The sequence below is a fragment of the Colobus angolensis genome, unplaced genomic scaffold (assembly GCF_000951035.1).
Source record: "Colobus angolensis palliatus isolate OR3802 unplaced genomic scaffold, Cang.pa_1.0 Scaffold26, whole genome shotgun sequence".
Lineage (NCBI taxonomy): Eukaryota > Metazoa > Chordata > Mammalia > Primates > Cercopithecidae > Colobus > Colobus angolensis.
Genome location: NW_012115821.1, coordinates 15,269,071 through 15,283,236, shown reverse-complemented (window position 1 = coordinate 15,283,236; position 14,166 = coordinate 15,269,071). Strand labels below are relative to the sequence as shown.

General features: G+C 44.0%; 1 protein-coding gene across 3 annotated transcripts in view; it reads right to left on the bottom strand.

The window, feature by feature from the left end:
* The window catches only part of IL17RD (interleukin 17 receptor D), a 76,839-nt gene that overhangs the window by 6,909 nt on the left and 55,764 nt on the right, over positions 1 to 14,166 (bottom strand). For all 3 annotated transcript variants that reach the window (XM_011947256.1, XM_011947255.1, XM_011947257.1), the window contains 8 exons: positions 12,444 to 12,569; positions 7,811 to 7,929; positions 7,157 to 7,277; positions 4,505 to 4,549; positions 4,252 to 4,403; positions 2,715 to 2,780; positions 1,126 to 1,180; positions 520 to 630 (listed from right to left, as the gene is read on the bottom strand). In XM_011947256.1, the coding sequence (XP_011802646.1) occupies positions 520 to 630; positions 1,126 to 1,180; positions 2,715 to 2,780; positions 4,252 to 4,403; positions 4,505 to 4,549; positions 7,157 to 7,274 (547 nt within the window). In that variant the 5' untranslated portion in view covers positions 7,275 to 7,277; positions 7,811 to 7,929; positions 12,444 to 12,569. The remainder of the gene's footprint in view (positions 1 to 519; positions 631 to 1,125; positions 1,181 to 2,714; positions 2,781 to 4,251; positions 4,404 to 4,504; positions 4,550 to 7,156; positions 7,278 to 7,810; positions 7,930 to 12,443; positions 12,570 to 14,166) is intronic.

Here is a 14,166-nt window from a genome sequence, read left to right as displayed (position 1 = left end):
ATCCTATGGTTGAAAATAGAATTATGGGCCAGAGGCAGTGGCTCATGCCTGTAATCCCAGCACTTTGGGAGGCTGAGGCAGGAGGAATGCTTGAACTTAGGAGTTAGACCAACCTAGGCAACATAGTGAGACTCCATGACTACAAAAAAAAAAGTTTTTTTAATTAGCCAGGCATGGTGGTGCATGCCTGTAGTCCCCAGCTACCTCAGCGGGCTGAAGTGGGAGGATGGCTTAAGCCTGGGAAGTCGAGCCTGCAGTGAGCTATGACTGTGTCACTGCACTCTAGCCTGGGCAACAGAGTGAGACCCTGTCTCAAGAAATAGATATATAATGATACCTGTTTTTTTAGTGGCTCCTGAGGTTAAAAGCCAAATATTTTAATTCTGGGAATTGAATAGGAGCTATGAGGCTTCCCAGGAGCCATCCTGGAGGACTCAGGTACTCCCAGTCTCTCTTTCTGTTGGCAGCGACCCCTGGTCTGCCCCTTGTTGTGGGGAGACACAGCACACAAAGAGATACCTTGTTGCTTCTTGCGGCACATCACAGTGAAGAGCGTCGCGAATGCTGATATGACCACCAGTGGCACTGTGATAGCCACGGCTCTGATGGGCCCAGCCCACGGGGAGTGCACTGGGGAATTTCAAAGGGAAAGTTTTTAAACTTAAGCAGTGTAAAGGTTCAAAGAGAAACAACTTTCTTTCTTTTTAAACATAAGCCGCATAACAGGTTCTAGGACCATGCAACCACCTTTCTCTAGTGTGGTTTGGTGATTATAAAAGCATTCAAAGGTTCATTTTTAAAGAGTTGCAAAGAACAATTCAACAGTTAAGAGTCAGGCTGGGACATAAAATACCTTTGAGTGAGAATTTTGCCTGAGGAAACCTCCCCTCCTACCACTTTTCTTCAGAGGACAATTGACTATTTATCTAGCTATACACACCAAACTGGCTTTAATCTCCCAGGTATCCACATTAGAGTGGAAGGAAAGTCAGATTTGATGGAACATCATTTAAGAGAGAGGAGCTGAATTTTGTTTTGTTTCTGTAAATCATGAAGTACAGAGAATATCAAATAGCTTGGTCTATAGTAGTCTAGGGCCAAAATTTCAAACGAGAAAACACCTACCTGGCTTTAAGGCATAATGCATCACTTTTCTTGTTGTGTTAGTGTCATCCACCAGCTGCAAAACAGAGGATGCTGCATTATTTTTTTTTAAGTGGTATATACCAAGTAAGTGGAAAAAAATGGTAATTTCTTTCATTTTTTCCATCAGTGGGCAGTGCGGGAAGGGGTAGGAAGCAAGTAGTGGAGAACGGCTGAGTTTTGGAAAAGAGAGCTTCTGGAGCCTGTAATCATCTGCCAGGCTGAGACTAGGCATCATGTGTACTCAGGTTCATCTCTGCTTTACCAACTCGAAACTCTAAGCTTCATCATGTTTTCTTTTATTAATCAAAAGGCTGTGTATTGATTGAAGAAGTCAACTGGTGAGTCCCGCATTCTAATAATGTTCCATTAAGCTGGCATCCTTCCACTGATTTTACTGGGCCTCCATTAATGCTTTAAGAAGGTGTGTCAGTCTAAAACCACACACCGATTCCAAGAAATGTAAGAACTAGGTGTTTCTACCAAAGTGTTAAGACATGTTGTTTGTCTTTGAATGGTGGCACTATGGACAAATTGTTAATTTCCTTTTCTGTTTTTCTCATACTCTTATTATTTGTAGTACCAATTTGATACAGGAAAGGTAATCTTAAAACGGAAATGAAACATTACTTTTTTTTTTTTTTTGAAACGGAGTTTCACTCTTTCGCCCAGGCTGGAGTGCAGTGGCGCGATCTGAGCTCACTGCAACCTTCACCTTCTAGTTTCAAGTGATTCTCCTGCCTCAGCCTCCCAAGTAGCTGGGATTACAGGCGCCCACCACCATGCCCAGCTAATTTTTGTATTTTTACAAGAGATGGGGTTTCACTGAAACATTACATTTACATGTTCTTTGAAGTGGTGCTTAGAATTCATTTATACTTACATAGAAGAATAGCAACAGAAACTTAAGAGAAGTGTAGGAAAAATAGGCATAACTTATTTTGCTATTTTCATACTAAAAAAAACTTTTTTTTTTTTTTTTTGAGACGGAGTCTCGCTCTGTCACCCAGGCTGGAGTGCAGTGGCCAGATCTCAGCTCACTGCAAGCTTCGCCTCCCGGGTTTACGCCATTCTCCTGCCTCAGCCTCCCGAGTAGCTGGGACTACAGGCGCCCGCCACCTCGCCCGGCTAGTTTTTTTGTATTTTTTAGTAGAGACGGGGTTTCACCGGGTTAGCCAGGATGGTCTCGATCTCCTGACCTCATGATCCGCCCGTCTCGGCCTCCCAAAGTGCTGGGATTACAGGCTTGAGCCACCGCGCCTGGCCTAAAAAAAACTTTAAGCTAAAATCTTGAAAATATATCTTTGTAGTATTAAGGAATACTAGAGATTTTAAACCATGGTTATATATGGACCATATGATTACATAAAAATATTTATTTGAAATATTTAATGAAGAGATCAAAGATCAATTATATATAAACTTTTTTTAAAAGCATGTTAAGAACCACATAAAAATATAACTCTGCACACCTTCAATGGCTTGAAATTTTAGTGTTGTAAACAGTTGGAATTCTATATGAACTGGGTTCATTCTATAGCATTAACAGGGCTTTCTTGTGTTATGCATACCTCAATTATATAATCCCCTGGAGAAACATTTTGAAGGAGGCAGCTGGTCGTCTCTGTATTTTGCTCCTGCAACAGACCAAAGAACACTTTAAAAACTCACTTTTTGGACAAAGGTCATCAGGACACCTCTTTTAGCCCAGAGCTGAAGGAGACTTGCCATCAGTCTCAACCACAGTTTTCAGAAAATGTGATTAGATCAAAAAGTAACTGTGTTTATCTGCCACATGTTATCTGAACTTCCCTTTGATAAAAGGCCCAGGACAGCCCAGGACCCTTGCCATAGTCTATGCTTAGCTGGTGGCACCCTGAGCAGGAATATTTGATTTGAAGACAAAGAAACTAGTTTGAACAACCTTTACTTAACAAAAGGGTGAGGAAAGAAATTACCAGTTTGTGTTTATACATATTTGATTTGCCATAATTTTAACATGGGCAGGAGGTCAAAGACCTTGATAGAGATGAGAGCCAGCAAGGAGAGCAAACTATGACAGAACCTGACATATACAGGAGCATGTCTAAGGAGGTACTGGGCTTTGCCACCACAACCAGAAATTTTCTTGGTATCCACAGTGGGCGATCAGACAGTCCTGTGAACATCCGAAACGGTTTCCACTCTTCTGACCACTCCCAGTTTAAGGGCTGGGTTACTCAGTTTCTATTTAACCTTGGCCTATTTGTAAAATCAGTAGCCACTGTGTTATCATTGGCTTAGCTCCTAGATCTGGTTTTTCCATTTACTAGCTATGTGGCCTTGAGCAAGCCAGGTGACTTCCCTGAGCCTCAGCTTTCCCATCTGTAAAATGGGGATGACAGTAGCCTCTGTTTCATAGAGCGGTATGGATTCAAGGAGCATAAAGCTCAGGGCCTGCTACACAGAGAGCACATGATGAATGTTTAAAACATAAAAGGACAGGCCAGGCGTGGTGGCTCAGGCCTGTAATCTCAGCACTTTTGAGGCCAAGGTGGGTAGATCACTTGAGGTCAGAAGTCTAAGACCAGCCTGGGCAACATGGTGAAACCCCGTCTCTACTAAAAATAAAAAAATTAGCTGGGCATGGTGGCATGCGCCTATAATCCCAGCTACTCCAGAGGATGAGGCAGGAGAATCATTTGAACCCAGGAGGCAGAGGTTGCAGTGAGCCGAGATCACACCACTGCACTCCAGCCTGGGCGACAGAACAAGACTTCATCTCAAAAACAAACAAACAAACAAAAACAAACAAACAAACAAATATATATATACACACACATACACACACATATATATATGGACAAATGAGAAATACTTCTTGTTTATTCCTTGGCAATCCTGTTACCAGGCTGTATCACCACCAGGACAGCTGGGTTACAGATAACTAGGGAGTGAAGGATAGTGGCAAGGTGGCCCTGAGACTTGCCCAGTGATTACATTCCCAAGTATCTACCAACCACTGAGAGCCAACAAAGCCTAATGCTCACATTGAGCAACCCAAATTCCAGTGGCCCGGGGGTCGCTTTGAAACTCGCAGTGTTACTTTATGTACACCCGGCAGCTCACCTGCTTACAGGTCTTTCGCTTGAAAGGTCCTTCATGCTTGAGCTTGTAGTGAAGATAGAAGAAACGGAAGCCGAAGTTGTGCGGTGCGTGGTCAAAGGACACCTGCATGTCCGAGCCATGCTGGCTAATGTTCAGGTTCCGAGGCTTCCAGACTGGGAGGAGGTAGGACCCAGACTGAGCAACCAGAGGCTACCCCAACACCACTATAATGGCAACACTTTGAGACTTGATAGATAAGAACACTGTTACTTACAGGGTTTACAAGCCAGGTTGTCCGGCTGTAACAACAGGTCACAGGCTATTAAGAGAATAAAGATACATGTTTTTAGTTTTAGGACAGTTTGACATTTTCCTCTCCCAACAACCCAGTGAAATATAAAGATACTGTGCCAGGTGATGCTAGAAAAGGTATAAAATATATCAATTCAATGAGGATTTTCACTACTGTGCAGTTGTATCTTACGAACATTTAAATGGTACAATATAAACATATTAATGCAGTTCACTTTATGCCACATAAATGTTAACAGTGTAAAGTCATCCAGATTTTAAAAGCTTGTCAGGCATTACATAATTTCAAGGATGGTGTCCAAGGGCAGCAGAGCTATGTTCATGCTACAGTCACATGGAGGCTCTGTTTCAGCTGTAAACAGAAATGATGCCGGCCCCTACCCCATTGTGGAGATGTTTAGACACAAGAGAACTTTGGAGTGGTCTTGGTAACTGCTGCAGGATTAGTTTAACCTTCACTACTATTCTAATTTAAGATGCTTTTGATGGTTTCTTGAAATGACATGCAGGCATATAAACCTGAAATGTCAGCACTGAAAACCAGGTACCAAAGCCAATAGCTTTGAAACAATCTAAACGCAATAAAAACACAATGAGAGAGGCCAAACAGCTAGTCCACTATGCCATGCTGCTTGCTAATGCAGGGAGAGTCTCCATATAATGCCAATAAAACCGAAGGCAGCATCAAAAACCACAGTGCACTGAAATGGTGACAAATGTTTGCATTCCAGGAACACACCCCCTGCACCCACCTTACCCCCAAATAGACATACTGATTCTATGCCAATGGGAAAAATTCATCTTAAATTATACTAATTTTGATTTAGGTGAGGCTTTCATAAACACATTCTTTGAATCTTCTATCTAGTTATTATGTGCAAGTCATCCAGAGATTATGTGACATACACATGGTCTTTGCCCTATGGAATTTCATTTTAAGAATTATGAGACCAATTGTTAAAATAATTTTGCTGCATAGAAAACAATCATAGTAAGAATTCTGCAGAGGGAAACACTGATGTAGGCTGGAGTTGTGAACAGAAACATCACAATGGATGAGGGCTGCAACCAGACCTCACAGGAGGGGATGTTGGACAGGACTGACCATCCAAGGCTTGAATGACAACGACTGATCAGGAAGGCAAGAAGGAGCTGCTGCCTGTTGCAGGGTGACCAGTCACCAAAGTTTGAAAGCAGCATCTCAGGAATATTAAAAAGATAACCTGTACAGAACAAAAGGTGAGCAGACCCAGCACAGTGGGTGGTTGAGTTCAGAGCATGGATTCCAGAGTCAGACTTCTGGGGTTCAAATCCAACTCCCGGCAAGCCCTTCACCTTCTCTGTGTGGGATTCGACATCTAGTAAGTGGGGATGGTACGATTAAATTCTTTGTAGGGTTGTCACAGAGGGTATTTGGAGTTAACATTTGGAATGCATTTAGAACAGGGCCTGGCACATAGACATTAAATAAACAGAACTTTCTAGAAAATAGTTTTCTTAATCTAGTCCTGAAAATGACAGGCCTCCCTCCTGATAACAGGTAAAAAATGGAATCATTTCATGCTCTACCCTTAACCACAAAATCAACTTACACTTTTTATTTCTGGGTTTTTTTTTTTGTTTTTTTTGTTTTTTGAGATGGAGTCTTGCTCTGTGGCCCAGGCTGGAGTGCAGTGGCATGATCTCAGCTCACTGCAACCTCTGCCTCCCCGGTTCAAGTGATTCTCCTGCCTCAGCCTCCTGAGTAGCTGGGATTACAGGCACATGCCACCGCACCCGGCTAATTTTGGTATTTTTAGTAGAGATGGGGACCATGTTGACCAGGTTGGTCTCGAACTCCTGACTTAGTGATGTCCCTCAGTCTCCCAAATGCAGGGATTGCAGGTGTGAGTCACTGTGCCAGGCCAGCTGTCTTTTTAAACTAGAAATGGGGTCTTGCTATGTTGCCCAGGCTGGCCTCAAACTCGTGGGCTCAAGCAATGCTCCTGCCTCAGCCTCCCAAATAGCCGAGAGCATAGGTAATGCAGACTGTCTTAGTGATGGTCACAGCATCCTCAAAAATATCAACTGTCAGTCTGTTCTACAACAAGCCAGGAGTGGGTATATCTGGTTAGATGAACAGTGTCTGTACCTAACCTTAATTCTAAAAAGTTCTTTTCTGGATGCTTTTCTCCCTGCCATGCTTGCTTCATACTAGTATTTGGCATGTTTTTTGTTTGTTTGTTTGTTTGTTTCTCCCCGAGACAGAATCTTGCTCTGTCACTCAGGCTGGAGTGCAGTGGCCCAATCTTGGCTCACTGAAACCTCTGCCTCCCGGGTTCAAGCAATGCTCCTGCCTCAGCCTCCCAAGTAGCTAGGATTACAGGTGCCCGCCACCATACCTGGCTAATTTTTGTATTTTTAGTAGAGACAGGGTTTCACCATGTTGGCCAGGCTGGTCTCGAACTCCTGACCTTGTGATTCGCCTGCCTCGGCCTCCCAAAGTGCTGGGATTACAGGTGTGAGCCACCGCGCCCGGCCCTTGGCATGTTCTTGAACACATTTCTGTAGAAAAATCATCAAAAGCAGGAGAAAAGTCTTCTCATGGGAACCAGGCAGGAAAGGCTATACTCACCTCGGGTTCTGAAGAAGAAAGGGTGGTAATTGCTTTCGTTTTTAATGGAAGGAAAAGGGACAACCTTTACGAAATAATCCGTTTCAAATTTCATATTCAGGAAAGGTTGAGATTCCATTCCCTAAAAGGGAACAAAAACACAGTGACATCATGGAGAAATTACCCACCCCTCCACCTACATAAGGTCTTCGCTCCTACCCCAGCTGCCACCCAGACACAACTCCAGATCTGCAGGACATGTTCCAGGGAGGCAGGAAGTCAGGTCTAGTTTCTGGACCAACTTGAGGTTTGGATCGCTTAACCATGAAGATGGACAATGCAGTCTGTTTTTTGGCAAAGAACCCATGGCTTGTTAATACTGAACCTCAGAGTTGGGGGGCAGGGTGAGCCCACATACACTCTTTGGAGCACAAAGACACCTTCCAGGATAGCTGCTCCAGCAGTAACCCGAGAGGCGTGTTTACACAGGGAGGTGCTGAAGTTTCCCTGGGAGCCTGGAGCAGGCTCAAGGTGCTGCTGTACCATTCTTGCCTACCTTGGCGGGTGGGGTGGACCCCATAGCCCCTCCTTCTCCAATTTCAGACTTTGAATACACTATTCAGGACCCTGGAACAATGGCATGTCTTCAGGAGCACATTCCCCAGCATGACTTACAGTTCTTTTGAAGCTACTGTTGAGCTGCTTCGGATCCTTTAGAATCAGTTGTTGGCACTGTCTTCCCTCTGACTTCAGCTCCTCCAGTATTACCCGAAATCCTTTCAGGAATTCGATGCCTAAGCAAAGCAGAATGCTTGTATTAATAGTAAACCTCATTACTTCTGAATATACTCTTCTTCCTCCAAGATTACCATCTTCTCTACCTACACACCAGAGTTAAAGGAATTCTAACTCTGGCCAGGGTATCTGAGTCTATAGAACGGAAAAAACATAGCCCCTGCATTCCTCTGGTAAAGACCAGGTGATTTTCTCTATCCCACCATTACTAATTAATCCCTAATCCAGACAGCTATTTCATAAATACCCATTGCCTCTCTGGCATTAGGGTTCAAATATTTAGACTCCAGTTACAATTGGTCATAAAAAGTCTGAAGTGGAATATATGATTTCTAGGTCATTACACAGAATACATTTGACTGATGATAATTCCCAGTGTTGACCAGGGAATCCCTCCAAACCATGTTTCCACTTTAAGTTTTAGCTCTATATTTTTTGGCACATCTCACTGAGCAACATACAAAATTCCCAACAAATTGTGTCTGCACCCAAGGGGTTCTGAGGCTTGAGATTAAATAGCTTAGGGGAATGCCTGTGTGATTTACAAAGCGGTTCTTGCTCTAATCATGCCTGAAAGGCAGACACCCAAGGGTTGCCCAGTGTGTGCTCTTCATACAGCCTCCGAGGCCCCGAGATACCCACAGCGCCGCTGAAAGGCACCAGCCCAGCCTCCTGCCACCTGAGCTCCCCCCACTGCACGTCCGACTAGATGCTTTCAAAAGGATTAAGCTCTGATGGCCACAAGCGCCAGCACCAGGGCTGTGTATCCCACGGAGACTGAAGTGGTCCGACTGCAGCTGGAGAGCCCCAAAGCCTGCCGCAATGGCGAGATATCGATTTCACATTCTTTCTGAACATTTTCAACCCTTCCCCTCCCAGGACAAAAGTAATTACACAGGATGCAATTAACCAGGTGGGAAATTTATTGATGATAAAGGTCAGGAAAATCTTTTTCTCTTTCAACTAAGTTCTCCAATCCTATAATTATTTGATGAAGAATACATATTTCTTGATGAGTAGGGCAGAGGAGCAGGAGCAACAATTAGGGTTTCAGAGCATTACTGTGCACAGGTATGGACTCTGTCATGTTGTATCTCAATTACAAAGCTTCCTGTGGGGGTGAAAGCCAGCTGAGCAACCACCAGAGATTCAGACAAGGTGATGACAAGGTCATTAGACCAACGACTATTTTAGATCTCACAGGACTTGCCTTTTGAGATCCAAAAAAACTTTGTAAAACAAATCCTCAGTATTAATACTAGGATTTAATTTACACAACATTACCAGAATGACTATTTAACAAAATCCAGGTGATTAATACTATTAACAGCCATACATCTCACAATTACATAAAAATTCATCAGCTGGGGCCAGGCGCAGTGGCTCATGCCTGTAATCCCAGCACTTTGGGAGGCCAAGGCGGGAGGATCACGAGGTCAGGAGATCGAGACCACGGTGAAACCCTGTCTCTACTAAAAATACAAAAAAATATTAGCCAGGCACGGTGGTGGGCACCTGTAGTCCCAGCTACTCGGGAGGCTGAGGCAGCAGAATGGCATGAACCCAGAAAGCAGAGCTTGCAGTGAGCCGAGATCGCACCACAGCACTCCAACCTGGGCGACAGAGCAAGACTCCATCTCAAAAAAAAAAAAAAATTCATCAGTTAGGGTGGCAAGGGGTGGTTCTTGTTCTTATTTTTAAAAGATTGGCCTAAAAACCACTATGCCAAGGTTCTCAGGCTGAGGGAAGAGGCAGTAAACGTAATTCCTTTATCACTGTGACACATTACGGTACTATTAACACCTTGTAGTTATGTAATGATTAGCAATTTTATAGAGGAGCTTCCCATGAAAGAACTTATTTGCTCTCTCTTCCATCATTTAAACTCATCAAATCCTCCCAACAACCATAGGAGGAAGGTGTTATTATCCCCATTTTACAGATGAGGAAACAGGTTTATGGTAGCTAACTGGCTTGCCCAGGGTCACATAGGAATAAAATGGCAGAGGTGAGATTTGAACCCAGGAAGTGTCTGGCTCTCAGCCAGTACTCTTAACTCACATGCTTTTCTACCTTCCAAGAAGTGTCCTTAATAGAACCTAACAGAAACTCTCCAGCCATCCCCACCCATAAATCAGCGTCCAGGAAAAGCACAGACTTCTGCCCCCACTGGTCCATGTCAGTTTTCCTGCCATCAGCTCACATCTCTTACTTTCATTCTAACGAGGGGGCCTGCAATTCATCAGGCCAACTCCTTAACCATTTAAGCCTTACATGGAATGACTACTTCCTTTTTATCTACAGAAAATGTTTTTAATCTTTAAATGTTAAGATAATATTATTTTTGGAAACCCCAGTGGGTTAAAACCCAGAAGTACTGATGTGGAGAAGTGGTTCGGCCCATGGGTCTGCTTAATCCTTCCTCTCCTGCAATCTGGTTCTTCTGAGATTTATCCTGTTCAGATTAAGAAATTCAGACTTTATTTTACTTCTTCCTTGGCCATGTTTTCACAAACTTGTAATATCAGGTAGCAGTGTCAAAGCGGCAGTCCCGAGATCTAGGTTCTGATCATGGTAATAGCAGCCACTATTCTTTGAGAACTCTCTCTGAAAATGAAAACTCTCTCTAAAGAGTTTCTGTTAGGTTCTATCAAGGACACTTCTTGGAAGGTAGGAAAGCATGTGAGTTAAGAGCACTGGCTGAGAGCCAGACACTTCCTGGGTTCAAATCTCACCTCTGCCATTTTATTCCTATGTGACCCTGGGCAAGCCAGTTAGCTACCATGTGTGTCTCTAACCATGAGGCAGTTCTCATGTCCCCTCTACAGATGGGGAAGCTGGGGCTCAGGGAGGTTCAACGCCTCATGTGAAAGATCAATTCTGGAGGTTCAAACCCAGGCCCGTCTGAACAAATGGTCCCCTTCCTACGTCTCACACTTGGCTAACCCATTCTTTCCTATGTATCTTCAGTTCATTCAAGAGGACAAGCAGATTTAGCCTCAACCCGAATCTAGCCATATAATACCGGTTTGCTTTTTTCTTTTGTTATTTATTTATTTATTTATTTATTTTTGAGACAGAGTTTCACTCTTGTTGTCCAGGCTGGAGCGCAATGGTGCAATCTTGGCCCACCGCAACCTCTGCCTTGTGGGTTCAAGCAATTCTCCTGCCTCAGCCCCCCAAGTAGCTAGGATTACAGGCATGTGACACCACACCCAGCTGATTTTGTAGAGGAGACGGGGTTTCACCATGTTGGTCAGGCTGGTCTCAAACTCCCGACCTCAGGTGATCCATCTGCCTCAGCTTCCCTAAGTGCTGGAATTACAGGCATGAGCCACCACACCCAACCTGTTTTGTTTTATAAAGAGACAAGGTCTCTTTCTGTAGCTCAGGCTGGAGCGCAGTGGCACGACAATCATAGCTAACTGTAGCATCAAACCCTGGGCTCAAGTGGTCCTCTTGCCTCAGCCTTCCAAGTAGCTAAGACTACACACTTGTGCCACCATGCCTGGATAATTTTTTAATCTTCCGGTTAGAAATGGGGGGGGGGTCTCACTTTGTTGCCCAGGCTAGTCTCGAACTCCTGGCCTCAAATGATCCTACCGTCTCGGCCTCCCAAAGTGATGAGATTACAGGTGTAAGTCACCATGCTTGGCCTGCTTTTTTTTGTTCTTTTCCATTTTGCTTTTTGTCTCACACAGTTTAAATAAAAATTCAAGCTGGGCATGGTGGCTTACACCTGTAATCCCAGCACTTTAGGAGGCCGGGGTGGGCGGATCATGAGGTCAAGAGTTTGAGACCAGCCTGGCCAACATGGTAAAACCCCATCTCTTTACTAAAAATACAAAAATTAGCTGGGTGTGGTGGCAGGTACCTATAATCCCAGCTACTTGGGTGGCTGAGGCAGGAGAATTGCTTGAAACCGGGAGGCGGAAGTTGCAGTGAACCAAGATCGCGCCATTGAACTCCAGCCTGGGTGAAAGAGTGAAACTCTGTCTCTGAAAAAAAAAGAAATTCAATTTGTTGCCAACATTTAAAAATTCATTGATTTCATTGTTTTTCATGAACACTGGGATTTTCCTGAAAAATCACAATATGTGCCAATGCTGAGCTGGCATGTCTCTGTGTCCACAGAAACTGCTAATGCTGGATGGCCATTATGCCCCTGGATGGGCCATGGGTTTTCTTGGCACTGCTGCCCTCCTACCCCTGACTAGGGCTGAGACAGAGGCCAAGACGTCGGTGCCATTTATTACTCACACAATATTACTTTTCAAGCCCATGTGAACAACAGTAACAATAGAAGAAACAAAAGACCATAGGGCACAGTCTCAAGCCATGTGTACGCCCAGCAAATATACGCAATAAAGTACAAAGTGTATCTGTGCCCAATCCAACGTAAGCCTTGCTCACATCAAGACCTGCCCGGTTCCTGGAGACCATCACGTGGGACCTTTGCACTGGGCCCTATCCACCCAGGTTACCACCATACACTCGATTTTTGACCACTCACCAAGGGCCCCTGGGGACCAAAGAATGGTGACTGCCACTTGGTCATGGCAAGCATACTGGCTGATGGTGATATTCTGGGCGTCAGCAATCACATGCTTCCCCACTGGATTCAAGTAGGTGGTACAATCTAGAGAGTGGGGAGAATGAGAACAGTTATATTTAAAATTTCATTTTTATTTTCAGGTTCATCTTATCAAAATAAACAGGGCATGTCTGAAAGTGGCCAAATCCATTCTGTTAAAGATGTGTGCCTCAAAAGCCCAAATAAGACATCAGAGGTTGACTACTACTTGCAGAACTGTAAGATGCTACAGAGGGATGATTTGTAGCAGCACCACCACCACCCACTCATCCCATGTTAAATTCCAGGGCCGTGTTGGGAGGATCTTATACAGTATGGAGTCTGTGTGTGTATCTGGCATTAACGCTTTTTAAACCTAAATCAATAATTATTTACATCAATTCAACCAATTTTCAGCATTAAAGAGTGATATGAAACAAAACAATCGCTAAATAACTTGGGCATTGTTTGTTTTTAGAAAAAACCTAGAGGGCCAGATGACTGGGGGAAAGGAACTAACACTCAGATGTGAATTCATATGGGAGTGATTCTCAGCAAGACTGTCAACGCAGTTAGCACAGGGTACTAACTCAGTGACAAAGTGATAAGGATGTTAACCAGCATTGGTCAAAGGTAAAATTTCTGTTCTTAGACACCATGCGTCATCAAAGACACCAGCAACCCCCAGAAAATCCAAGGAGCCCCACATTGCTCAAAAAGCAGAAACCACACCCATCTCTGACTTTGGCTGAGGAGTTTACTCACTGCCACCTGTCAACGTAGCCATAGCAGCTGTACCACCTGGTCTTACTAAATACACCTTCAAAATCTGCAAGTTTCCTAAAAAACTGCCAAAAGCTTCTGGCCAGACTCAGGCTGTGACTTCAAAGAATGGCCATGAGCTGTTCTGGCCACTCTTGCAGGGAGAACCATTCACCATCCCCAGCAGACACCACTCGTAATTCTTATGCTGCTTCATCCCCATTTCTTTCTCAAGGATCAAACTTGAACACCCTCTCTTGTATCTCCTGCAAAAGATCATCAGTTCCATCAAACATCCAAACCTGTCCATTACCCCTCTGAAGCCAGGGTGTTTCTCTTTGGGGTAAAGCATTCCAGGGGACTTTGTAAGAAGCTCTGTGAGTCTCCCTTTTTCTCCCTGTAGATGTTACTGCACATTTCCCATTTTTATGACTAAAAATGTTCATTGCAGACATTTTCAAACCACAAAAGACTGTAAGAAAAATATAAAAGGCATTCATAACCTCTTACCACAGAGGTGCAATGAACATTCTAATGAATACCCTTCCAAGCCTTGTTTTAACATGCACATAATATTCCTCCTTTTAAATGTATTAATGCATAGCATACATACACAAAAACGCACCCCTACACTTGTAAAACTCCATCCTTCATGCTGCCTGTATTCTGCTTTATTGCCTGACTACATTAGGCACACTCCCTTCCTCCACTCAACTCCGTCAGCTTCAAAAACAGTCATATTTACATTTCTTTTTTTCTTTTTTGAGATGGAGTTTCACTCTTGTTGCCCAGGCTAGAGTGCAATGGCGCAATCTCAGCTCATGGCAACCTCTGCCTCCTGGGTTCAAGCGATTCTCCTGCCTCAGCTTCCCGAGTAGCTGGGATTACAGGTATGCGCCAC